The sequence below is a fragment of the Chiloscyllium punctatum genome, chromosome 5 (assembly GCF_047496795.1).
Source record: "Chiloscyllium punctatum isolate Juve2018m chromosome 5, sChiPun1.3, whole genome shotgun sequence".
Lineage (NCBI taxonomy): Eukaryota > Metazoa > Chordata > Chondrichthyes > Orectolobiformes > Hemiscylliidae > Chiloscyllium > Chiloscyllium punctatum.
Window position 1 is genome coordinate 61,422,476 of NC_092743.1, and position 27,735 is coordinate 61,450,210.

Consider the following 27,735-nt stretch of genomic DNA (forward strand, 5'->3'; position numbering starts at 1 on the left):
TACACTTTCCTTCACAATTTTTCTTTCAAATTAGGTTTACTGCCTGTTCACGAGAGGCTACATCCCAGGTCCCTAGTTTCCTAACCTATACAGAGGGTACGGAATCAAGACTTAAATATTATCTACATAGTATAATAAAATGTTTAAATAAGACATTTACAGCCATTAGTAACATTTCTAACACTTCCATTTTAAATTTTCAAATTTTTAAAAAATAAGTTGATTATTGTTCTGTCCTAAAATTGTCATTATACCCACTGCATCATCTATTTTGGCTGCTGCTCTGTTTGTTCATGCCCAATGTTGTAATTTCCCCAAGAATGACCTTACTTTTGCTTTCAGTTCTTTAAATTTTCCTTTTTTCCCATATCCAAGAGAATTCATGCCTCTATACTATCCAGAAATAACCGTGTATTCAAGAATTTCTGAAAAAAGACTCCAACAATTAGATTTTTCATACTCTTAAGCAAGCTTATCATATAACGCAAAATCAAAATCAACATAGGTTATTCAACCTGTTGTTTCAGTGCCAGTTCTTTGCATGAGGAATAAAGCCAGTCTCACTCTCCCTTAAAATCTCTCCTCTGGTTCTGCTTCCTACACTTTTCCTTATATTGCTTTTACTTCCATTAACAATTACATGGACAATATTCAGTTTGTTTTAAGGGATAGTCCAGGTGAACATTAATCTTTACAATCATGCTTCAAATTAACCACGAGACAATAATACAGATCACTGACAATGTATAAAGGTATAAAAAAAATTGAACTTGCCAATTAATTCTGATTTTGTAATTCAGTACTAATACAAATGGTTTAAAATATATTGACTAATATAACCTAATCCTCTAATTGAGTTGGAAACTAAATTAGTGGCTGAGACAATTCATTGTTAATTAGAATTCCATTTTTTATACAGCATTTACAATTTCCTTTTCCACTGCCTTCAAAAGAAAGACTAAGCAATTTAAAGCATTCTGAACTGCTGTAGGTCTGACTTACACTACTGGCACTCCAATTTAACCCTCATTAATTTAAATTGATATTAAACAGATACTAAAAGGCACCAAACCCAGAAATACAAATTAATATAGTCAAGCCCACATTGGAAATGAATATTTTAATGTCTGCGAGCACAAACATACCAATTTATAGCCGTTGAGATAATCAATTTATCGTGCCTGTTTTTACATTAACAAAAATAGGACAAACTCAAAACTGACATTTAAGGCATAAATTATATCTCCAATTAACCGAGTGATAAACAAATTATGATTAGACTTATCATGTCACTCTGTCAATTCCAGTAATTCTATTGTATCAATAAAATGTAACTGACTGCTTCTTTGGCTACCCATAATTGTCTTTATTAAATATTGAGTAAATGTAATATTTGCAGATGAACCCAACTGATAGGGTCAAGAAGTAATTACTCTTCAACATTATGTATGCTGGTTGAAATGCCTATATCTTAAACCCACAGCAGCAGACTACCTTTTCTTTCCATAGAAGGAGAATTTTTTTAATAGCCTAGAGAATTTTTTTTTATTATTATGCAAGCATCACAGAGATTGCAATAGCACTTACAAGGGCAGGTGTCCCTACATCTCCTTCAATACCCAAATATTGTTCAACGTCACCCCCATATCATCTTCAGTGATTTCAGATTTTCAAACATTTTATCAAAATGTAGTTAAGACAGGATTGCATTTCAAAAATTCCAATTTTCAAAAAGTACATTTACAATGAGAAAATTGTATCATCTGGAATTAAAGATTAGCTTACCCATTAAAACAGTATTTGGAAATTCACTGTGGCCAGAAAATGATATTCAAAACGTGATAAATTCCAATTCCAAGAAATTTTTACCAATCTTTATGACCAAATTTTTGTAAATCAACACATCCTGGCAGATATTGCTTTACACTAGTATTGATAATTCCTGAAAAGGACATTACATTAACCATGCATGACCCAAATTGATACAGGCATAGACTACATTTTCAAATCACCATAGATTTCCAAAATGTAGACTTAAATCAAAACGTTTCCGGATCTTGAGTTCCAGGGGACAAAAAAAAATTATACAAGACCATGTGTAACCACCAATGAATAAAGGTACATTCAAAACAGACCACAAAGAGTTAACACTTAGTTCAGTGAACACAACACCAAAAGCTGGTCTCTTTATCTGTCTCTGTTTCCTTTGCCTTTTCGATTTCTTTTTTCAAAATTTCTGCCAATTGTTTTATGTAATCTCAATTAAGTGTACCATCAGGTGAAAATGGTTACTCAGTTCTTTGTGTTAGTTTCACCCATTTGTTGACAAAGTTTTTATTTTGGAATCAGGTCTGTAATAAGCATACATGTATGTTAAAGGTGTTCCTTTCTGAGGGTGTGCCTCATGAGAGACATTGTTTCCCATTCTTTTGACAGCTGTATCTCACACACACAGTTTATCACAATTATGCAATCACTCAAACTGGGGATGTCCTTTAATTTATATATTACAATTTACAAAGTTGCCCCACTCACACTAAGAATTTACCAAAATGCCCAATTTTTCTGAGGGGCCTCTAACCCCTATAAATCATTTTCCTGATCAGGTATTCTGTTACACATAGTCTGAAAAGGAGTTCCCTTTCCAACTACATAGAGGGACTGTTCCATTGTACCTAATGACTCCTTACTCTACTATAAACAAATTTCAACCAGCCATATCAATATTACGGAGTGAGAAATTTACAGAGCCTGCCCTCCTTTCTCTATTATCTCATGATATCAACTGGCCATATCCGAAGACAGCTCTCTAAGACGAATCCATCAGATAGTGTCCATTACTTCCCTGACTGAGGTCCCCAGTCCCGACTCTTTATCTCAGGAACAATACAGAGTAGACAATGTCACCCTGCAGCAACCTAGAGCAATCTCGTAAAAAAAGAACCTTCTTACCTTATAATCCTGGTCCAGGTGGTTTGTTCCATCCCTTCAAGGTACCAGTCTCACTGGGCAAGGGGAGATCGTCTGTCTGAACAAAAGAGTCGTCTGAGGTAAAATACTTAGAGGTGCCCTCCCACTCTGTTATGCTTGATTCAAACTCTCATTTATTCAGCCCAGAGAAATGTTCCCTATATTGGGAAAAGAGTCACAGCTCCAAAATGTTGACTCAAAAAAAGTCACGGACCACACAAAAGTTTCAATATCAAAACACACTGTCTTTCGATTAAGCCAGCGAGAGATCAATAGTCTATAGTTCGGAGTATCGATCAAGATATCCCTGGATGGACTAAGACAGATCTCTGATTTCTAGCAAAATGGCAGTATGTTTTATCACCCTTATGTGCGTAACTATTTTGCACGTTTCAGTTCCCACACAATATAATGTTTCTGTTTCTAGTTAAGTTCTCATAATTCAAATACATTTAGTCTTGGTCACATAAATCAAAACAAAGCTATTGATTTAAATGTTTCTACATCTGGTGTTCTCGTAAGTTTAAAACGTAATTAAAGCAAGCCTGTTAACAACGTTCCATTGATCAGCCTAATCATGGTACTGGGAACAAGCATATACAGAAACCTCTCCAAGGTTACGTAGAGACTTCTGCATTTTTGCAATTCATGTTCTCACAGTCACTGTGACTCCATCTGCCATTTTGAACCTGTAAGGCAAACTATTATTGTAAATTGTGATTCCCAAATGGAGGCTTTTAACCTTTGATTCTCCAGTACTTTATCATTAAGGCTGGGTCCTTGGGTCCTCGTCTCTCCTACCAATGGAAAAATCTTCCCAACATCTACTCTGTCTAGGCCAGTTCAGTATTCTGTATGTTTCAATTGGATCCCACTCCTCATGCTTCTAAACTCAATTGAGTATAAACCCAGAATCCTCAAACACTCCTCATATTTTTCATTCCTGAGATATGGGGCCCAAAACTGTGCACAATACTCTAAATGTGATCTAACCAGAGCTTTATAGAGCCTCCTAAGTATGTCCCTGTTTATATATTCAAGTCCTCTCAAATAAACACCAACATTGCATTTGTCTTCTTAACTACTGACTCAACCTGCAAGTTTACCTTGACAATATCCTGGACTTAAACTCCCAAGACTCCTTGCACTTCAGACTTCTGAATTTTCTCCCAATTTAGAAAACAGTCCATGCTTCTATTCTTCTTATCAAAACGCATTACCTCACTCTTTTCCACATTGTACTCCATCTGCCACTTTTTTACCCACTCTTCTAACCTGTACAAATCCTTCTGCAGCCAAATATTCAGTAATCTCATCCTTCAGAATGGACTCCAAAATCTTACCTATGACTGAGGTTCGGGTAATTGCTCTGTAGTTTTCCACTTTTTGCCTTCCTCTCTTTTTAAACAGGGGTGTCACATTGGTGATTTTCCAGTCCTCTGGGACCCTCCACTATTTCAGCTATCTCCTTTAGAAGTCTCTGTCTCTTTGTAGTCCATCTGGTCCAGGTGATTTATCCACCTTCAGGCTATTCCGTGTTTTTAGCAGCCTCACCTTGGTGATACATCAACTCTATCCCATTCTAAATTTTCTCAGTATCTATGCGACCATCTCTCCACCTCCTAAATTTGAGACAATACAGGCCCGGTGTCCACAATTTCTCTTTATAGGACAGTCCAACCATCCCAGGAATCTGACTGCTGAAGCTCCACTGCACTCCCTCTATGACAAGTATATTCTTCCTTAGCATGTGGACCAGAAATGCATACAAAGCCTGGGCTAACTAGTATTCTATACAATTAAACAAGATTTTATTGCTTCTGTACTTAAACCCTCTCACAATAAGGGCTAACATAGTGTTTGCCTTCTGAATTGCTTGCTGCATTTGACTTACTTACAAGGATACCCAGGTTCCTTTGGACATCACTTTGCAATCTCGCAGCATTTAAGCAATACTCTGTGCCATAATTCCTCCTACCAAAATGGAAACCTCACACCTACTCACATATTCCATTTGCCACGCTCTTGCCCATCCACTGAGCCAAACTAAGTCCTCTGGAAGCATCTTTGCATAGTCCTCGCAACTTACATTCCCACCAAGTTTAGTATCATCTACAAACTTAGAAATATCACAATTAGACCCCACATCCAAATCATTAATATAGATTTAAAAAGTTGGGGTCACATACTGATTCTTTGTGCTACTGCACTGGTCACAGCCTACCAATCTTGAGAGTAATACATTTATTCCTAAACTCTGCTTTCTGCCTGTTAATGAATCCTCAATCCATGTTTGCATCTCATGTATTTTTCTTTCTATACCTTCTGCACAGGACTTTATCCAAATCAGAATACATCGCATTGGTTCCCCCTATTAACTCTGTAGTAATATCCTCAAAATTCTTTATCAGCTTCATCAACGTGATTTCATAAATCAATGTTGATACTGTCCAGACATTTTCTAAATCTCCAGTAATCACATACTTTATAATAGATTCTAGTGTGTTTCCTATTGCTAACATCAGGCTAACAAGGTTTGCAGTTCCCTGTTTTTTTTTCTCATTTATTCAACAGTGAAATTACATTGCAACCTTCCAATCTTCAGGCATCATTGCAGAATTAATAAACTTTTGGGAGATGATCATGAATGCACTCTCAGTAGCCAACTCTTTAGGGTGAAGGTCTTTAGGTCCTGAGGATTTCATCCCATTAATGTCTCCAAAACTATATTTCTAATGCTGATTTCTTTCAGATCTACACTTTCACTAGACCCTTGGATCTCAATTATTTCTGGGAAACCTTTTATATCTTTCTCTTTGAAGGTTGTTATGAAGTTCTTACTTGGCTTCGCTACTATTTCTGTTTTTCGTTTAATCATGCACACATGTTTCTCTGGTTGGAGATCAGTGGTGATGTAGGGGTCAGTATTGGGCCCGCAACTATTCATGATTTTTATAAATGATTTGGAAGAGGAGACCAAGTGTAACGTATTCAAGTTTGGTGATGACACTAAATTGAGTGGAAAGGCAAACCGTGCAGAGGATATGGAGGGTCTGCAGAGAGATTTATGTAGGTTAAGTGAGTGGGCAAGGGTTTGGCAGATGGAGTACAATGTTGGTAAACGTGAGGGTATCCACTTTGGAAGTAAAAATAGTCAGCTCGAATAATATTTAAATGGTGAAAGATTGCAGCGTGCTACTGTGCATATGAACTTAGGAGCAGATAAATCGCTAAAAGTTGACTTGCACGTGCAATGGGTATTCAGGAAGGCAAACGGAATATTTGCTTTCATTGGTAGAAGAATTGAATTTAAGAGCAAGGAGGTTCTACTGCAATTGTCCATGGTGTTGGTGAGGTTGCATCTGGAGTATTGTGTGCAGTTCTGGTCTCCTTACTTGAGGAAGGATATACTGGCTTTGGAGGGCCACCAGTTGATTCTGGAGATGAGGGGGTTACCCTGTGAGGAGAAGTTGAGCCGCCGGAGTCTGTGCTCACTGAAATTTAGAAGAATGAGAGGGGATCTTATAGAAACATGTAAAATTATGAAAGGGATAGATAATATAGAGGCAGGCAACTTGTATCCACTGGTGGGTGAGACTAGGACTAGGGGAGATGGTCTCAAGGTTAGGGAGAGTAGATTTAGTGCAGAGATGAGGAGGAACTGCTTCTCCCAGAGAGTAGTGAATCTATGGAATTCACTGCCCAAGGAAGCAGTACAGGCAGCTTCATTAAATATATTCAAGACACAGTAGGATTGGTTTTTGCATGGTAGGGGAATTAACGGTTCTGAGGAGCTGAGACGATGGAGAGCTGAGACGAGCTGAGCCATGATCCTAATGAATGGTGGAACAGGGTCAGTAGGCCAAATGGCCTACTCCTGCTTCTATTAATATAAAACTGAGGGCATGGCTGGCTAGGCAGCATTTATTTCCCCTCCTGAATTGCCCAGGGGGCAATTAAGAGTCAGCCACATTACTGAGAGTCTGGTGTCACATGTAGGCTACACCAGATAAGGATGGCAGATTTCCTTCCTTTCCATTAGTGAACCAGCTGGGTTTTTCCGATACTTGGCAATGGATTCTTAATTCCAGAATTTTTTTTTTGTATTTAATTCAAATTCTCCATCTCCCGCAGTGGGGTTTGAACCCGGGGTCTCTGGATTAACAGTCAATAGATAATACCTCTAGGCCATCGCTTCCCGCCAATACCTATTATAAACCCTTCTGCATCTGCCTGTAAACTACTGACATTTGTCTTTGCTAATCTTTTCCTTTTTACTTGCCAGTAGAGATTTTTACAATCTGATTTTATGTCTCTTGTTATTTGAAATTCAAATTCATTCCATTCTCTTTCGAGATCAATTTCTTGTTCTTCCTATGCTGAATTCTGAAATAATTTTAAGGCTTAAGTCTTTAAAGAACTTGAAAGACTTTTAATTTCATCTGATGATATCTTTGGCTTCCCTTGTTAGCAATGGTGATATCTCTTCATTTTGGGTATTTTTGCCTTGATGCTTTCAGCATTTAAACTGTTTATTTACTACAAAGAGGCAGCTAGTCCATTAAAGGGGTGGTGGTGGGAAGATGAGTGGCTTCTACAATGTTTCTGTCTGCTCCCTACAAACACTCTTGCACTTGGTGCATTGCAGAATTGAAATTTGAAAGCTGCACCTGAAAAATTCTGAGGTAAGTAACTGTGTAATTTCTTGTCTCATCTGGAATAGAAATCGGGAGCCTGAATCAGTTTTAAGGATTTGCGTCATGGTTTCAGCAATAGCTGAATTGAAAAGCAGTTTAAACTTATAGTATATATTGTGTGTTCAAAAAACAAATTCTGAGCCATAATAAGTAGACGTACAATAGAAGGGCTCCCTCAGCCCAGATTCAAGGTTCATTCTGGTTTCCTTTACAGACAAGTTGCCATCTTTTCTCCTCTGTTTCCCTTGCCTTTTCTTGCTCTTTGAGTCTGTATACAAACTGCTGCCTACTCATCTCTTTCCCCAACATTTTGCTCAGCCTCTTCCACCAACTGCTGCTGATTCTTGAGCTCCCACTGTGAGACCTTCCAAGGACAAGATGTTATTGTAACGTAATACATTAAACTATATATATTTAGAAATGTACAGCACGGAAACAGACTCTTCGGTCCAACCCATCCAAAACATAGTGAAGAAATAATCTGCAAGTATCAAAGATCTGGATTGTTTTTAAGCATAATGCACCTCCTAATGCATATTTATAATATATCCATTTATAGTTTTCAAAAATCTAATTTCACAAACTTACAAACTTAACTGCCTCTTTTCATAATTTCTTTAATCTCATTTTTTAAATCATACTTTTTATGTTCACATTCAATGTAATCCGTAATCAATTATCGTGAAAGTTCTCTTATAGGTTTTGCTGATCTGTTTTTTACATGCTGCGTCCACAAGAAAAAGATATTGCTCCACCAAATCCTAAAACATTGAATTCTTTAACATGTCATGAGCAATGCCACGGGAAAGCTGACTATATAAATGGCAGGGTTATTAATATTTTATATAATTGCATTTAAATCTTATAATGCATTAACGTATTTTTGCAATAACACAGAACCTTATAATACAGCCTATCAACAGAATCTTACACTTATATAGTGCCTTTAACATAGCCTCCAAGGACCTCATAGCAGTGTTGCCAAACAAAATTTGACATGAAGCAATGTAAACATTGTCAGGATGGGTGTCCAAAACACTTGGCCAATGAGGCAAATTTTACAGGTGAAGTCATATTTTTGCTGGACCATAGGGTTTCTCTCCCATTAGGGAGGGAGAGATGATTGGTGGTGGTCTAACCTGAGTGTCACAGCACCTCTGACAAAGGGAGAGATTGTGAAGGAGACTTATTCATGGTAACCTCAGCCAATATGGGAGTTGAGCCCATGCTGTTAGTACCAACCTGCATCACAAACCAGCCATCCAACCAACTGAGCTAATTGATCTAATGCATAAAAGGAAGAAAAAGTGGCAGACAGATTTAGTGAGGAATTCAAGTGTTTTGGATTTCAGTGTCTGAGGCTGCAAAGCCAATGTGGAATAATTGTGCCTCCAAGGCTTTAAAAAGAGTCAGCCTTGGAGGACCACACAGCTTGGAATAGTGAGAATGGATGAAGTTACAGAGATGAGCAAGGATAAGACGTTGGAGGAATTTGGAAATGATATTTTTCGAACTGAGTTTATACCAGATCAGAAGCTAATATACTGGATTAGTGGTGCTGGAAGAGCACAGCAGTTCAGGCAGCATCCAACGAGCAGCGAAATCGACGTTTCGGGCAAAAGCCTTTCATCCTGATGAAGGGCTTTTGCCCGAAACGTTGATTTCGCTGCTCGTTGGATGCTGCCTGAACTGCTGTGCTCTTCCAGCACCACTAATCCAGTATTTGCTTTCCAGCATCTGCAGTCATTGTTTTTACCTCAGAAGCTAATATAGGTTAGTGAGTTGAACACAGGAGCGATGGATGTTATAGATTAGGTGAGAATTAGATTTTTGAATGAACGTCAGAGGCTGACCAAGAGTGTATTGAACTAGTCCGATATAGAACTGAAAAAAGGCATGAATGAAACTTTTGCAGCAGATCAACAGAGGTGGAGTCAGATGATATGTAGGCAGACCTGGTGATGGAACACGTGGTTGTTGGTGAGCCATCTGTTAGGACACCAGGTTTATGAAAAATCTGGTTCAACCTCAGACTGGCACTAGGGAGAGGGTTGCATTGGTTGCTAGGGAGGGGAGCAAAGAAAATGGCCTTAGTTTTTAAATCATTTTGATCAAATGATGCAATGCATCAATTATTTTATAATAAACAGACAATTGGTAGACTGTTGAAAATCACACAACACCACGTTATAGTCCAACAGGTTTAATTGGAAGCACTAGCACTGTTCGGAGCGCCACTCCTTCATCTGGTGGTTGTGGAGAACACAATTGTAAGACACAATTTATAGCAAAACTTTGCAGTGTGATGTAACTGAAATTAAACATTGAAAAATACCTTGATTGTTTGTTGAGTCTCTCATCTGTTGGAATGACCATGATAGTTTCACTTCTTTCATATGTAAATCACAAAACTTTTGAAAAGTTACATTCTCAGGTTAACTGTAACCTGAGGTAAGATGTTGAAGGTGTTAGCCTCCTGCGTTCCCTGTCTGTGTCATCATGTTTAGACTGATTCTATGGAGTCTTACATGGATTCATGCAGTTTTTGAGCAAAGTACAATGTAACTCTGCAAGTACAAATACACTTATACGTTTGTCAGATGAATGTGTGCATGTGGGTTTTTGTGTGTGTGTCTGTGTATGTGTGTGTTTTTCTGTCTGTCTGTCTATGGTGGGGGGGTTGTGAGTGAGAGAGAGAGAGTGGATATGTGTGTGTGTGTGTGGGGTGGGGGAGGTTGTGAGTGTCTGTGTGTGTGTGTGCGCGTGTGTGTGTGAATGTAAAGCGTCTAAGTCTGTGAGAGGATGTGTGTAGGAGTGTGTGTGTGTGTATATAGGAGGGCCTGTACTTGTAGGGGTGTGTGTGTGTATGTATATAGTGCAATGGTGGTCACCTGTAATGTGACATGAACCCAAGGTCCCGGTTGAGGCCCTCCCTACGGGTACCAAATTTAGCTATCAGCCTCTGCACTTTTCACTGCTGCCTGTCCTGAAGTACGCCTTGGACTTGGTAGAGTGGCTGTCTTCTTTAGTCATTTCTTAATTGACTGCAATAGGTTTCTTTTGAAGCGTTAGCTTGCCAATTCACTGAGTAGCTTAACTATTTAAGTAGCATGACTATTAAAAAAACACACACACATTATCAAGTTTTCTTGTACATTTAAAAAGAGTTTTTATTTAAGCACCCAATCTGAAATAAAATAAAAGGATGCCAAGTTTTACACACATGCATTCAAAGGTGTGTATTCATTCACACACACACACACACACACACACACACACACACACACACACACACACACACACACACACACACACACACACACACACACACACACACACACACACACACACACACACACACACTCTCACTCTCACTCTCTAAAGTGGAAGGATAGGTCAAATAGTTATAGGTCTCCCATACATTTAAGCCTAGGATGGTTTCAAAGTGGGCTTGATGGACTTTTCAGATTTTGTGTCTAGATGATTTAAAGGGGTTAACAGATGATTTCTGTTTGGTCTCCTGCAGCTGCCGGGCAGTTGTTCTTTAAATGTTGCCCATACCAGGTGACTGCCGTGACTGACTGACTGACTGTTCTGAATTAGGGTAATTCATTTTGAAATGGATCAGTAATTTAAAATATTGGACGACTTGCCATTATCATTGGGTAATGATGAGCAACTCACCCTTCAGCCTCTGACACTCCAGGGAAAACAGCCCCAGCCTGTTCAGCCTCTCCCTATGGCTCAAATCCTCCAACCCTGGCAACATCCTTGTAAATCTTTTCTGAACCCTTTCAAGTTTCACAACATCTTTCCGATAGGAAGGAGACCAGAATTGCATGCAATATTCCAACAATGGCCTAACCGATGTCCTGTACAGTCATAACATTACCTCCCAACTCCTGTACTCAATACTCTGACCAATAAAGGAAAGCATACCAAACGCCTTCTTCACTATCCTATCTACCTGCGACTCCAGTTTCAAGGAACTATGAACCTACACTCCAAGGTCTCGTTATTCAGCAACACTCCCTAGGACCTTACCATTAAGTGTATAAGTCCTGCTAAGATTTGCTTTCCCAAAATGCAGCACTTCGCATTTATCTGAATTAAACGCCATTTGCCATTTCTCAGCCCATTGGCCCATCTGGTCCAGATCCTGTTGTAATCTGAGGTAACCCTCTTTGCTGTCCACTGCACCTCCAATTTTGGTGTCATCTGCAAACTTACTAACTGTACCTCTTATGCTCGCATCCAAATCATTTATGTAAATGACAAAAAGTAGAGGACTCAGCACCGATCCTTGTGTCACTCCACTGGTCATGGGCCTCCAGTCTGAAAAACAACCCTCCACCACCACCCTCTGTCTTCTACCTTTGAGCCAGTTCTGTATCCAAATGGCTAGTTCTCCCTGTATTCCGTGAGACCTAACCTTGCTAATAAGTCTCCCATGGGGAACCTTGTCAACGCCTTACTGAAGTCCATATAGATCACATCTACCGCTCTGCCCTCATCAATCCTCTTTGTTACTTCCTCAAAAATCTCGTTGGAAAGAAGCTGTTCTTGAATATGTTCGTATATGTCTACAAACTACAGGTTGTTCTACTATAAAGCTGTATGTGTTGCTACATCACCAACACTTTAAGCGCTGTTTCTAAAGCACAATTTTTCTATAGCATGGGATTGCACAAGAATGCATCTATTGCGTTATGGAAGATCTACCTGTATTATATTTTCTGCCCAGTGGAAGAGAGTACATCAGAGGTGGGAGGGATCTTTGATTGTGTTGATTGCTTTTCCAATGCAACAGGAATCAATGGATGGAAGGTCGATTTGTGTGAAGGACTGGGCTGTGTTCACAACTGTCTGTAGTTTCTTTCGGTCTTGGGAAGAGAAGTTCCCATACCGGGCTGTGATGCATCCAGATAAAGTGCCTCTTTAAAATTTTTAAGAGTCTTTATGTCAATTTTTTTTAGGCTCCTGAGGAAGTAGAGACATTGCTGTGTTGTTTTGACTGTAGTGTCATTAATATTCTGATAGAGTTCATTATAATCGATGCAAATCATTGAAAATTGAAATCTAAGTAAAGTCTAAATTTTGATGGAAGCAGACAGTATAATAAATGTAGATTGTGAAAAGTAATTTATAACTAAATAACTTGTTATAATCAAAACTTACTTTCTTTGCCATCAAAATTTCTGTTAGGTTTTCACAAAGGCAATATGTGTTTCAACTAAAATAAATGAATTGAGTCAATCCCTTGAGTCAAAGCAAATATTTTTTACTTTATGCAGAGCTCAAATTTTCTTCCAAGTTTAGTTTTTATAAAAATACTTAATTAACAAAAGTGTTTGAAATATTAAGAATTACATTGTCCTGACTGATTTTGTTTCTTCACTGCTAATTGCTTCTGCTGCTCAAATTATAGGACTCGTTTTTTGATTGCTGAATGACTCTGAAAATTCAAGCTGACTATTGATTGAGTAGGTTTGAATTAATAGAACAGTGTGTGATAGAGAGCTTGTACCTTCCTATAAATATATGAAGGTTAGTAAAGAAATAATATAATAAGTGTTAATTATATTGATGTAACACGAGGCATTAAATAATTTGAACGATAATTTAATCTGTTTAAATTTAAAATCTAGTATATTTCTGAATAAATAGTGGGCTTATAATTTTTTTAGTATTATATGTATTAAGAGCAGATTTGATTCTTTTAGCTCCTTAAAAACTGAATCCAATCTTGAAGCCATGAAATCTATCCCGAGTGAAAGACTGATGATAGAAACGGGTAAGTTTTTTTAAAAATATCGATTTATCCAAAATGTAATGTTTGGATAAAGGATAGACCAGCAATAGAAACACTAAATTTCTCTTTGGAGAGTTTGGTGCACAACAATTAGCCAATATATTTGTTTAACCACAATGGAACAATTTTATTGGTTTGACTAGATTGAAAAAATAAAGATGGCTCTGATAATCAGAGCATAATGGATCACAAGGGTGATAGTGTTCTGAGATAAGGCATATAGTTTGCTATTATACAACTGAAGTGGAGAACAGACCAGGAATTTCTGGACCATCCTCCACACCTGTAATCGTTTTAAACCAGATATTATATGATATTGCTTTATTGTGTCTTCTGATTTAGACTGCAATGATTTGACATATAATCAGTCTGTAGAACTCAGTAGGAAGTATTTTAATACTTTATAGAGTCATAGAGTTTTACTGCATGGAAACAGACCCTTCAGTCCAACTCATCCAAATCTAGATATCCTAAATTAGGATATCTAGTCCCATTTGCCAATATTTGGTTATATCCCTCTTAAACCCTTCATATTCATATATCCATCCAGATGCCTTTTAAATGTTGTTATTGTACCAGCCTCTACCTCTGGCAGCTTGTTCTAGACATGCACCACCCTCTGTGGGGAAAACGTTGCCCCTTAGGTCCCTTTTAAATCTTTCTTCTCTGACCTTAAACATATGCCCTCTAATATTGGATTCCCTGACACCAGGGAAAAGACCTTGGGTATTCACCCTATCCATGCCCCTCATGATCTTATAAACTTCTAAGGTCATCCTTCAGTCTGTCTCGTTCCAGGGAAAATAGCTCCAGCCTATTCAGCCTCTCCCTGTAGCTCAAACTCTTCAGTCCTGGCAACATCCTTGTATATCTTTTCTGAACCCTTTCAAGTTTCACAATATCCTTCCTATAGTAGGGAGATCAGAATTGCATGCAGTATTCCAAAAGTGGCCTAACCAATGTCCAGTATGCTACAACATGACCTCCCAACTCCTTTACTCAATGCACTGACCAATAAAGGCAAGCTTACTAAAGTTAAAAATCACACAACACCAGGTTATAGTCCAACAGGTTTAATTGGAAGCACTAGCTTTCGGAGTGCTGCTCCTTCATCAGGTGGTTGTGGAGTGTAAGATTGTAAGATTTTATAGCAAATGTTTACACTGTGATGTAACTAAAATTATATATTGAGAAAGATCTGGATTGTTTGTCAAGTCTCTCATCTGTTAGAATAACTATGTTAGTTTCAGTTCTTTCATATGTATATCGCAAAACTTTTAAAAGTTTTAACCCAGGTCGTTTTCAATATGTAATTTCAGTTACATTACACTATAAACATTTGCTATAAATTCTGTGTCTTACAATTTTATATTCCACAACAACCTGATGAAGGAGCAGCGCTCCAAATGCTATTGCTTCCAATTAAACCTGTTGGACTATAACCTGGTGTTGTGATTTTTAACTTTGTACACCCCAGTCCAATACCAAATCATGACAAGTTTACTAAATGCCACCCTCACTATCTACCTGTGATTCCATTTTCAAGGAACTATGAACTTGCACTCCAAGGTTTCTTTACAGCAACAGTAAAATTTCAATGGCAAGCTAATTATGTTCATAAATTTCTATTTACAACCAAGTTGTTACACAGCAATAATTATTTATTTGTTCTACAATATTTAATTTGTGAATGTGCAGAAGACTGTCTGTTGCTTTATTAAGGTTAAATTATTTATATATTATCTAGTGTTAATAGTTGCAAAATACATTTTGTGTTTATATAGCTTAGGCACTTGGGCATTATTTTCATAATGCAATTTTCTCACTTGTGTGTTCTCGCCTCTGCATGTATTGATTTTTGAATGGGATGTGGGTCTATGCCATTTACCCTTTAGTATTTAACTAAAGTAATGTTACTTGTGAGCAGAGAAAGTGAGCCTCCGTATGTGTACTGTTCAATTACCAGAGCATTGCAACCCTGTCTTTTCCCAAGATCCACATCTGTACCTCCAGAAGGCAATTTGTGAACGGGAGCCTCGCAGCTTTTACTCTCTTATCACAACATTCTTCTAAGCTTCAGTTTTTTTTTCCCAACTGACTGATACTCTTTGCAGCTTAGTTTGAGAACTCCACAAAGAATGGGATTGAAAATTTAAATCTTCCTAGACTATATTACTCCACTATTTATTAAGTAAACTTCCTGAGATATTATGTCAGTTTTGTGGAATGGGTTATCAAAGGGCTTGGGCAAAAAGTAATCACAATTCTAAAATATACTCTGTCCTTAATCACTTTGCACACCACAACAGAGGTCATTAGAAATGGTCAGTGGTGGAGACTGTATGTTTTTTTTCTGTCATTGTGAGTAGAGTCTGATTTTGTTCAATTGATTCCTAAGTTAAATCAACAACTAATGGATCAAGGAGAGATTACGGTGCTGTCTAAATTGTACATCTCAACACCATACACCTATGACTTACATATTGGTAAAGATTGGATTTTAACATTTTGGTGAATTTCATCAGTGATGATGTGATGGTCTTTATTGTAAAACAAAAGAAAAGCCTTAAGTCAGAAAAGAATATCTTCCTGCAATTATATAGGGCTTTGGGGAGGCTACATCAAATGGTGTTTACACAGATTTGTTCTGCTTACTTAAGGAAAAATGTACTTGTCTTTTAGGGATGCAACAAAGGATTACTAAGGTGGTTCCTGAGATGAGAGGGGTCTGAGAAAAGGTTGTGAAGAATGGGTCTGGAGTTTAGAATGGTAACCCCATTGAAATCGATAAAAGTTTTAGAGGGCCTGATAGGGTAGGTTCCATGATTGCCAAGCCTAGTTGGACAGTCTTTAATTAAAGCTTAATTAGGTTAAGTGTGAAGCCATTTAGGATTAAAATGATTGGATATTTCTTCAGTCAGCATTTGGTATTTTCTACCCCAAAAACTATGGATGCTGAGCTGTTGAGCATATTAAAGACCAAGGTCATTAGATTTTTAGGATCCTAGGCAATTGTAGTTATGAGGATACAGGGAAAGTGGAGGTAGAAGATTAGCTATGATCCTTTTGAATCGTGAGGCAGTGTCAAGGGGCCAAATGGCTAAGTCCAGCTCCTATTTCTTATGTTCTTTTATGGACTTGCTTGGGTCAGGTGTATTTGATGCATTGCAGTGCTCTTTTAATAGAAACCCCACAATATATCTCAATTTCAACCATGAAAGGCCACTTACTACTGCATCCTTATGTCTGAATTAAAATCAGACTGCCCGGATAGTATTAATATTTCTTGCTTAACTCTAGTTCCAGAAGTGAAAAGCTGTTTTACTAATCTTCTTTCAATTGAACTGTCTGGACAAGAAACCATCTCATTTGAGAAGCTCTGAACAGATATTCATTTGGTTGTAGCTTTTCAACTTTTTTGTTTACGTTTGTAAAGATGCACCATGGTGTGGAGTAAAGAATACACATGCTGGTGCTAAATATGTGACGACCACTTTTCCAACAAAAAAGAAGTGGGAAGAGGGACACTGCCTCAAGGACAGGAATGAACCATGCCATATTATGTAAGTATGAAGAAAAGTTCCCATGTAGTTGTTCAAATTCTCAATGTATTTTGTTGAGACTTTCTATCAAGATGGTTACTGCCTTTAGAGACATAATTCCTTGACACAAAAATACACTGGAACAAAGAGCAGTTATTCAGCATGCTTTAATAACCAGACCATGTTTTGACTTTCACTGGCATTACTTTGTTTTCTAGATAGGGAACAGATCTAGTTTCCTTTTCTCTGCTTCATTCTAGGTAGAGTGTAATGCAATGTGCATAAGTTCGTAAATCTACACATTAAAAAAAAGACTGAAGTTCACTTCATGGCACCTGTAGATTAAAATTGTGTACTTTTTAAGGTATAATTCCCTGATGCAGAAAATCAGGTACACAGCTTCAAACGGAAGACAAATGGTCAAAAAAATGGCTTTGCACTATGCATTTCACAATTGATTTAGGGAATCAATTATTCTTTAGATGCCCTTATTACTTCCTCCAATGGTTTTTTTTTAGCATTATTATCCCTTTCATCTAAACCGTGCATATTCAAACCTACCTGCTGGGTCTTCTCAGCTGCTGCTACCAATGAAGTTGGTGCTGCCTGACTTGTAGCTGGCTTCTCACCTCATACGGCTCAGCTTCATGCCACAATAGCTGTTCCCAGAACTTAAGCTGTGTTTAATAGTTTAGCTATTTCAGGCAGTTCAAGCAGCTTCTTGAGAGATCATTGTCATTAAGTCCTTTCGGGCAGGCCCAAGTGTTGCACAACCTACTAGAGAAGATGCAAAACTTGATCTCCTCTGAAGAAATAAGATTCTGGATTAGTGGTGCTGGAAGAGCACAGCAGTTCAGGCAGCATCCAAGGAGCTTCGAAATCGACGTTTCGGGCAAAAACCCTTCATCAGGAATAAAGGCAGTGAGTCTGAAGCGTGGACAGATAAGCTAGAGGAGGGTGGGGGTGGGGAGAAAGTAGCATAGAGTACAATGGGTGAGTGGGGGAGGGGATGAAGGTGATAGGTCAGGGAGGAGAGAGTGGAGTGGATAGGTGGAAAAGGAGATAGGCAGGTAGGACAAGTCAAGGAGACAGTAACTGAGCTGGAAGTTTAGAACTAGGGTGAGGTGGGGGAAGGGGAAATGAGGAAACTGTTGAAGTCCACATTGATGCCCTGGGGTTGAAGTGTTCCGAGGCGGAAGATGAGACGTTCTTCCTCCAAGCGTCTAGTGGTGAGGGAGCGGCGGTGAAGGAGGCCCAGGACCTCCATGTCCTCGGCAGAGTGGGAGGGGGAGTTGAAATGTTGGGCCACGGGGCGGTGTGGTTGATTGGTGTGGGTGTCTCGGAGATGTTCCCTAAAGCACTCTGCTAGGAGGCGCCCTGTCTCCCCAATGTAGAGGAGACCACATCGGGAGCAACGGATGCAATAAATGATATTAGTGGATGTGCAAGTAAAACTTTGATGGATGTGGAAGGCTCCTTTAGGGCCTTGGATAGAGATGAGGGAGGAGGTTTGGGCACAGGTTTTACAGTTCCTGCGGTGGCAGGGGAAGGTGTCAGGATGGGAGGGTGGGTTGTAGGGGGGCGTTGACCTGACCAGATAGTCACTGAGGGAACAGTCTTTGCGGAAGGTGGAAAGGGGTGGGGAGGGAAATATATCCCTGGTGGTGGGGTCTGTTTGGAGGTGGCGGAAATGCCGGCAGATGATTTGGTTTATGCGAAGGTTGGTAGGGTGGAAGGTGAGCACAAGGGGCGTTCTGACCTTGTTACGGTTGGAGGGGTGAGGTCTGAGGGCAGAGGTGTGGGATGTAGACGAGATGCGTTGGAGGGCATCTTTAACCACGTGGGAAGGGAAATTGCGGTCTCTAAAGAAGGAGGCCATCTGGTGTGTTCTATGGTGGAACTGGTCCTCCTGGGAACAGATCCGGCGGAGGCGGAGGAATTGGGAATATGGGATGGCATTTTTGCAAGAGGTAGGCTGGGAAGAGGTGTAATCCAGGTAGCTGTGGGAGTTGGTGGGTTTGTAAAAAATGTCAGTGTCAAGTCGGTCGTCATTAATGGAGATGGAGAGGTCCAGGAAGGAGAGGGAGGTGTCAGAGATGGTCTAGGTAAACTTAAGGTCAGGGTGGAATGTGTTGGTGAAGTTGATGAATTCCTCAACCTCCTCGCGGGAGCACGAGGTGGCGCCAATGCAGTCGTCATTGTAGCGGAGGAAGAGGTGGGGAGTGGTGCCGGTGTAATTACAGAAGATCAACTGCTCTACGTAGCCAACAAAGAGACAGGCATAGCTGGGGCCCATACGTGTGCCCATGGCTACGCCTTTGGTCTGGAGGAAGTGGGAGGATTCAAAGGAGAAATTGTTAAGGGTGAGGACCAGTTTGGCCAAACGAATGAGTGTGTCGGTGGAAGGGTACTGTTGGGGACGTCTGGAGAGGAAAAAACGGAGGGCTTGGAGGCCCTGGTCATGGCAGATGGAGGTGTAGAGGGATTGGATAACCATGGTGAAGATGAGGCGTTGGGGGCCGGGGAAACGGAAATCTTGGAGGGGGTGGAGGGTGTGGGTGGTGTCTCGAACGTATGTGGGGAGTTCCTGGACTAGGGGGGATAGGACAGTGTCGAGGTAGGTAGAGATGAGTTCAGTGGGGCAGGAGCATGCTGAGACAATGGGTCGGCCAGGGTGGTCAGGATTGTGGATCTTGGGAAGGAGGTAGAACCGGGCAGTGCGGGGTTCCCGGACTATGAGGTTGGAAGCTGTGGGTGGGAGATCCCCTGAGGTGATGAGGTTCTATATGGTCTGGGAGATGATGGTTTGGTGATGGGGGGTGGGGTCATGATCAAGGGGGCAGTAGGAAGACGTGTCCTCGAGTTGACGTTTGGCTTCAGCGGTGTAGAGGTCAGTGCTCCAGACTACCACTGCGCCCCCTTTATCCGCTGGCTTGGTGGTGAGGTTGGGATTGGAGCAGAGGGATTGGAGGGCTGTGCGTTGTGAGGGTGAGGGGTTGGATTGGGGGAGGGGGGAAGACAGGTTGAGGCGGTTAATGTCCCGGCGGCAGTTGGAAATGAAGAGGTCGAGGGCAGGTAATAGGCCAGTGCGGGGTGTCCAGGTGGATACAGTGTGTTGGAGGTGGGCAAAGGGGTCCTCGGAAGGTGGGCGGGAGTCTTGATTGTGAAAGTAAGCTCGGAGGTGGAGGTGACGGAAGAATTGTTCGACATCACGGCGTGTATTAAATTAATTGATGCGTGGACGGAGGGGGATGAAGGTGAGTCCTTTGCTGAGGACTGATCGTTCGTCCTCAGTGAGGGGGAGGTCTGGGGGGATGGTGAAAACTCGGCAGGGCTGGGAGCTGGGATCTGGTGTGGGTGTAGAGCTGGGAGTGGGGGTGGAACTTGTAACTGGAGTGGGTGTGATGGTGGGGGGAATGGGGGTGGAGTCATGAGCAGGGATAGTGTTCCCCTTGGGGTTCTGGGGGGTGGGGATAGTGACAGTGGGGTCTGTGGGGGGCATGTCAGCAGAATGCAGGTGAGTGGCGCTGGTGGGGGTGGAAGTGGTGGTGACCACGGCAGTAGGGGTGGCGGATGTCACTGAGCATGTGGCATCAGCGTTGATGTGAAGGGTGGAAGTGATGTCACGTGTGATGCATGAGGAATTGTGAGGGGTGGAAGTGGTGTCACGTGTTTTTACCTCTTAGGAAATAAGGCAGGGCAGGTGACTGAGGTGTCAGTGGGGAAGCACTTTGGGGCCAGCAACCATAATTCTATTAGATTTAAAATAGTGATGGAAAAGGATAGACCAGATCTAAAAGTTGAAGTTCTAAATTGGAGAAAGGCCAATCTTGATGGTATTAGGCAAGAACTTTCGAAAGCTGATTGGAGGCAGATGTTCGCAGGTAAAGGGACGGCTGGAAAATGGGATGCCTTCAGAAATGAGATAACGAGAATCCAGAAAAAGTATATTCCTGTCAGGGTGAAAGGGCAGGCTGGTAGGTATAGGGAATGCTGGATGACTAAAGAAATTGAGGGTTTGGTTAAGAAAAAGAAGGAAGCATATGTAAGGTATAGACAGGATAGATCGAGTGAATCCTGAGAAGAGTATAAAGGAAGTAGGAGTATACTTAAGAGGGAAATCAGGAGGGAAAAACGGGGACATGAGATAGCTTTGGCAAACAGAATTAAGGAGAATCCAAAGGGTTTTTACAAATATATTAAGGACAAAAGGGTAACTAGGGAGAGAATAGGGCCCCTCAAAGATCAGCAAGGAGGCCTTTGTGTGGAGCCACAGAAAATTGGGGAGATACTAAATGAGTATTTTGCATCAGTATTTACTGTGGAAAAGGATATGGAAGATATAGACTGTCGGGAAATAGATGGTGACATCTTGCAAAATGTCCATATTACAGAGGAGGAAGTGCTGGATGCCTTGAAACGGTTAAAGGTGGATAAATCCCCAGGACCTGATCAGGTGTACCCGAGAACTCTGTGGGAAGCTAGGGAAGTGATTGCTAGGCCACTTGCTGACATATTTGTATCATCAATAGTCACAGGTGAGGTGCTGGAAGACTGGAGGTTGGCAAACGTGGTGTCACTGTTTAAGAAGGGTGGTAAGGACAAGCCAGTGAACTATAGACCAGTGAGCCTGACCTCGGTGGTGGGCAAGTTGTTGGAGGGAATCCTAAGGGACAGGATGTACATGTATTTGGAAAGGCAAGGACTGATTAGGGATAGTCAATATGACTTTGTACGTGGGAAATCATGTCTCACAAACTTGATTGAGTTTTTTGAAGAAGTAACAAAGAAGATTGATGAGGGCAGAGCAGTAGATGTGATCTGTATGGACTTCAGTAAGGCGTTCGATAAGGTTCCCCATGGGAGACTGATTAGCAAGGTTAGATCTCATGGAATACAGGGAGAACTAGCCATTTGGATACAGAACTGGCTCAAAGGTAGAAGACAGAGGGTGGTGGTGGAGGGTTGTTTTTCAGACTGGAAGCCTGTGACCAGTGGAGTGCCACAAGGATAAGTGCTGGGTCCTCTACATTTTGTCATTTACATAAATGATTGGGATGTGAGCATAAGAGGTATAGTTAGTAAGTTTGCAGATGACACCAAAATTGGAGGTGTCGTGGACAGCGAAGAGGGTTACCTCAGATTACAACAGGATCTTGACCAGATGGGCCAGTGGGCTGACAAGTGGCAGATGGAGTTTAATTCCGATAAATGCGAAGTGCTGCATTTTCGGAAAGCAAATCTTAGCAGGACTTATACACTTAATGGTAAGGTCCTAGGGAAGTGTTCCTGAACAAAGAGACCTTGGAGTGCAGGTTCACAGCTCCTTGAATGTGGAGTTGCAGGTAGATAGGATAGTGAAGAGGGCGTTTGGTATTCTTTCCTTTATTGGTCAGAGTATTGAGTACAGGAGTTGGGAGGTCATGTTGCGGCTGTACGGGACATTGGTTAGGCCACTGTTGGAATATTGCATGCAGTTCTGGTCTCCTTCCTATCGGAAAGATGTTGTGAAACTTGAAAGGGTTCAGAAAAGATTTACAAGGATGTTGCCAGGGTTGGAGGATTTGAGCTACAGGGAGAAGCTGAACAGGCTGGGGCTGTTTTTCCTGGAGTGTCGGAGGCTGAGGGGTGACCTTACAGAGGTTCACAAAATTATAAGGGACATGGATAGTGTAAATAGACAAAGTCTTTTCCCTGGTGTCAGGGAGTCCAGAACTAGAGGGCATAGGTACAGGGTGAGAGGGGAAAGAAACCTAAGGGACAACTTTTTCCACAGAGGATGGTATGTGTATGGAATGAGCTGCCAGAAGAAGTGGTGGAGGCTGGTACATTTGCAACATTTAAGAGGCATTTGGATGGGTATATGATTAGGAATGGTTTGGAGGGATATGGGCCGGGTGCTGGCAGGTGGGACTAGATTGGGTTGGGATATCTGGTCAGCATGGACAGGTTGGACCGAAGGGTCTGTTTCCATGCTGTACATCTCTATGACTCTAAGTGACAACCTTCTGGAGCTCAAGATGCATTAACAGTTTCTATTGAAATTGGGAAACTGACCAGATTGCTGCATACTTCAGTTCTCCATAGGTAAATAACGCTAAAGGAGTTTGTAGCCAGGAATATTTTCTATAATTAAAAGATTAGTACAGTTTTGTAGTAATAAATATCTACAATTAATAATACAGAAACCCACAAATGCTCTCCTGGTTTGGAGCAGGAGAAAGTCCCTGCAAGTACCCATTACCTGATTGTTATTTCAAAGAATCCCCTCTGAGAAAGAGAAATAGTGAAGATCTGAACTCAAATCCCAGAGCTGATGGTACTTAATTTCTGAAATTTGGATTTGACTTGTTTGTAAAGGGCTGTTCTAAACCAATAACCTGGTCATCATTAATAAATAAATTGAGTTTTTGTGAGCAAACCTGGTATAGACAAATGAGCACTTACCTTGAACTGAACTCTTCATTTTAACTCTCCCATATCTTCCACATTCTACCTGAGCCTTTCCCCGTATTTGCCATTGCTAATGTGCCCCTAATACAATCCCTGCCCTTATGCTTGTCAGCCACAGCTTGTAACTAGCTTTTCTGTGTTCACCTATTAAAGTCTTTTACACATGAATACAACTGTTCAGCTCACTACTTCTTATGAGTATTAAGAATAGAAAATAGATGCTAGCTGAGCCAGAAATGCCCAAATTCTTAAAAAAATAAAAGGGATGCTTTTTTGGAATTGTGATTCAGAAACCATTTTAAGCAATTTCGATTGTCAGTCTAGTGATCTTGTTTATTGATCATATCATTATACTCAAAGCAGTTGGACAGCACAATTATAGCAATGATACTCCTTTATTTAAAATTTTAAATAACATTGTATACCTTGTAAAGATAACATTGAGTTGTGTACTCTTCTTGAAACATTTATTTAAAAGCCAAAATAATTAGTTGGAACATCATTACAAAATGCAGCAAAGCATTAGCAAAAACCATGATGTGGTATCAATGGTTCACAACACTTCACCCATTCAGTAAAATTTATGCCAAGGTTAATAGACGAATATTGAGCAATATTCATTTGATGGGTTCAATCATTATGAAACCTCCAAATAGTGTGCTGATTTTAAATACTACTGTATATTTTAGTGTCTGTGTTTTCATGACTTTGACCCTTCTGCAGTGCTTCCCCTAAGGGCAGAACAGTAGCTCAGTGGTTAGCACTGCTGCCTCACAGTGCCAGGGACCTGGGTTCAACTCCAGCCTTGGGTGACTGTTTGTATGGAATTTGCACATCCTCCCTGTGTCTGCATGGGTTTCCAGTCACAAAGATGTGCAGGTTAAGTGGATTGACTATGCTAAATTACCCATGGTATCTAGGGATGTGCAGGCTAGGAAAATGCAGGGTTATAGGGATAGGGTGGGATGTTCTTTGGAGTGGACTCAGTGGGCTGAATGGTCTGCTTCCACACTCTAGGGATTCTGTTTTTCCAAGTTCTTTGCTATGCATGGCCTGTTTGTTGTGTGATTGCCACATGTAAGCAGATCCTAAAGTAAACATTGACATGTGCAGCATTTTGTTTAGTGAACAGTATGTTCTGGATTGTTACACAGCTCAGCGGGAACAGTTATTCTTCGCTATCTGAGATCTGCTGAAATGGAATTTGAAGACTAGTGTAGATGCTCTCCTTTGTCAGGAATGTATGCAGAAACTCTGCAAAACAGGGACAATAATAATGTCGAAGAAGTTTGTGTCCGTTAAATCCAAGAACAGAACTTGTAAATTTCAATGAACATGAATGTTCAGTTTTATGACAAATTAGAACATGATATCATAAGACATTGGAGCTAAATTAGGCCTATTGTATCGTCTTCACCATTTGTTCATGGTAGATATGTTTCTCAACCCTACTGTCCTGCTTTCCTCCCTGTAACCCTTAATCCCCAAACTAATCAAGAACCTGTTAATCTCGGTCTTAAATATACTCAATATACTTAAATATACTCGGCCTCCATAGTCTTCTGCAGCGATACGTTCCACAGATTAACCACCCTCTGGCTGAAGAAATTCATTATCAGTTCTCCAGGGTTGTCCCTTCAACCTGAAGCTGTGTCTTCAGTCAGATCCTAGTCTCTCTTACTAGTGGAAATATCTTTTCCATGTTCAATCTATCTAGTAAGTTTCAATGAGATACCACCTCATTCTCCTAAACTACAGAGTAGAGACCCAGAGTCCTCAACTGCTCCTCAAATGACAAGCCCTTAATTCCTCAGATCATTCTTATAAACCACCTCTGGACCCTCTCCAAGGCAAGCACGTACTTCCTCAGATTCAGGGCTCAAAACTGATCACAAATTTCCAAATGCAGTCTGACCACAGCCTTGTGCAGCCTCACCCAGTGCATCTCTACTCTTATATTCCAGCCTTTTTGAAACAAATCCCAACATTGCATTTGCCTTCCTGACTGGCAATTGAACCTGTATTTTATGATTAAGAGAATCTTGAACTAGGACTCTTTGTGCTTCAGATTTTTTTTAGATTAGATTAGATTACTTACATTGTGGAAACAGGCCCTTCGGCCCAACATGTCCACGCTGACCCGCCGAAGCGCAACCCACCCAGACCTATTCCCCTACATTTATCCCTTCACCTAACACTATGGGCAATTTAGCAATTCAACTAACCTGCAAGTTTTTGGACTGTGGGAGGAAACCGGAGCACTCGGAGGAAACCCATGCTGACATGGGGAGAATGTGCAAACTCCACACACTGTCGCCTGAGGCAGGAATTGAACCCAGGTCTCTGGTGCTGTGCGGCAGCAGTACTAACCACTGTGCTGCCCACAAATTTCTATAGTCTTTCCCCTTTTAGAAAGTAGTCTATATCTGTATTCTTCCTACTAAAGCACTTATAATATTTTCTTCATTATATTCCATCTGCCACTATTTTGACCACTTTCCTAGCTCTAAGTCCTTCTGTAGCCTCCCTGCTTCCTCAGCACTACCTGTCCTTCCAACTATCTTTGTCATCTGCAAACGTGTATCACCGATAGCTTTTCTCAACCACATTGCTGCAAAAACACGGCAGTTTCCTACAGAATGATTTTATTATGCTGGCAAAACTAATATTAAGACATCAAATTTGAATAGGTTTAGAAATACATAATTTGCATTGCTAACTCTCTAACTGCCTGTTACACTTCTCCCTAATGGCAATTTTTTTTCTTTATAGTCAAGTACTGGAGATAATGGCTGCAGTGCGAGAAGAGGACACACGAGAGCTGAGCAACACTATGTACAATAATACTGTGAAGGTCTTCTTTCCTAATAGTTGATCAACAATCAAAACATCATGAACAATTGATTTTTAAGTTGACACAACTTAAGAGGCAGCTGGCAATGGCATCCATTTCCAGAATGGTGCTACCTAGTTTTTGCATGAGCTACTCTAGATTGATATGAATTTATCCCCACCATAGCCATACATTTTCTGTTTAAAAAAAAATTATTGAAATTAGTCATTTTGATAACATTTGAAAGATACTTTTGAAAAATTTCAATTTGGATGTGATGGGAAAGCTGACTCCCTCTAATGCATGAATGGCAGCTTTCCTCCCATACCGACTTGAACATTTCAAAAGTGTAATTTCACTGACAGAATGTTGAGCAAGTACCTTACAGTGGATTTTTTGAATCTATAGTACCTCTGTATTGTATTATTATTTTATTTTAATCATGATTGCGACAGATGTATTATAGTAAACCTCTAACCAGAGATCAGTACTTAAGTGAATATTTAGTTTTTATGCAAAGGATAAAAAGGTCAAGGACATGTTATGGTCAACTTGTTTGGCTTGGAGCGAAGTGGATAGCATAGCATCAATATGCAATTCTGTCTGATCACTTTTAGCATATACCGGAGATATCTATTTTCTGATCTTTAGGATATATTGTAAATCCTGACAATGATGACAAGCCTATTGTAATTTAAGATTGTGTGATTATGTAGAGGAAGACATTATAGTTTTGTTCCAGTGCCCATTGAGGCCAAAAATATAAACAGTAGAAGATATGGAACAATGTGGTTATCATGTACAAAATCCATATTAATGACCAAATACTGGGGTATAATTACTGGAATTTTGTTGTGTGGGAAGTATCGCTAGATCAATATGATAATCATTCATTTGAAAATAAAACTTATACTCAACAGTGAAGCATTCCTTCTGTTCAAAAAGAGCATTTGTTTGAAGACAAATCACTAACACTGAAGCATTCTTTTGTGCGTATCTCTGCATGCTCATGTTCAAGAAAAAATTGCAATCACATTTTGAACAAGTTTAATATTATAGAGAGATATAAAATTGCAAGTTATATTCAATTTCTACAAAGATTTATGCTGAGGCGTAAATATTCATTTTATTTATTTTAATGACATTGATATGAAAATAATAATATATCAATGCAGGTGGCAGTCTAAGCAGTATAGTTGGAATCATAAAAATGCAGATAATTGATTGAGAAGGCAAAACTGTGATAAAGATGGATTTTAGTATAGACAATAAAGGTTTAATTTTTCTCGTAACTTCAGTCAAAGAATTACCTAAAATGACTTCTCCTCCCACTGCTGCATGATCCCTCTGGTATCCCCTCAGGATCTATCCTTGGTGACCTATTCTCATTGATATGCTACCTTTGGTGAAATCATACAATAACAACGT

General features: G+C 40.2%; 1 protein-coding gene across 2 annotated transcripts in view; it reads left to right on the forward strand.

Moving 5' to 3' along the window:
* Nucleotides 1-27,234, forward strand: part of tatdn1 (TatD DNase domain containing 1) — a 61,894-nt gene extending 34,660 nt beyond the window's left edge. For both annotated transcript variants that reach the window (XM_072570423.1, XM_072570424.1), the window contains 3 exons: nt 13,391-13,461; nt 16,916-17,042; nt 26,247-27,234. In XM_072570423.1, coding sequence (XP_072426524.1) covers nt 13,391-13,461; nt 16,916-17,042; nt 26,247-26,349 — 301 coding nt within the window. In that variant the 3' untranslated portion in view covers nt 26,350-27,234. The remainder of the gene's footprint in view (nt 1-13,390; nt 13,462-16,915; nt 17,043-26,246) is intronic.
* The last annotated feature ends 501 nt before the right edge of the window (nt 27,235-27,735 follow it).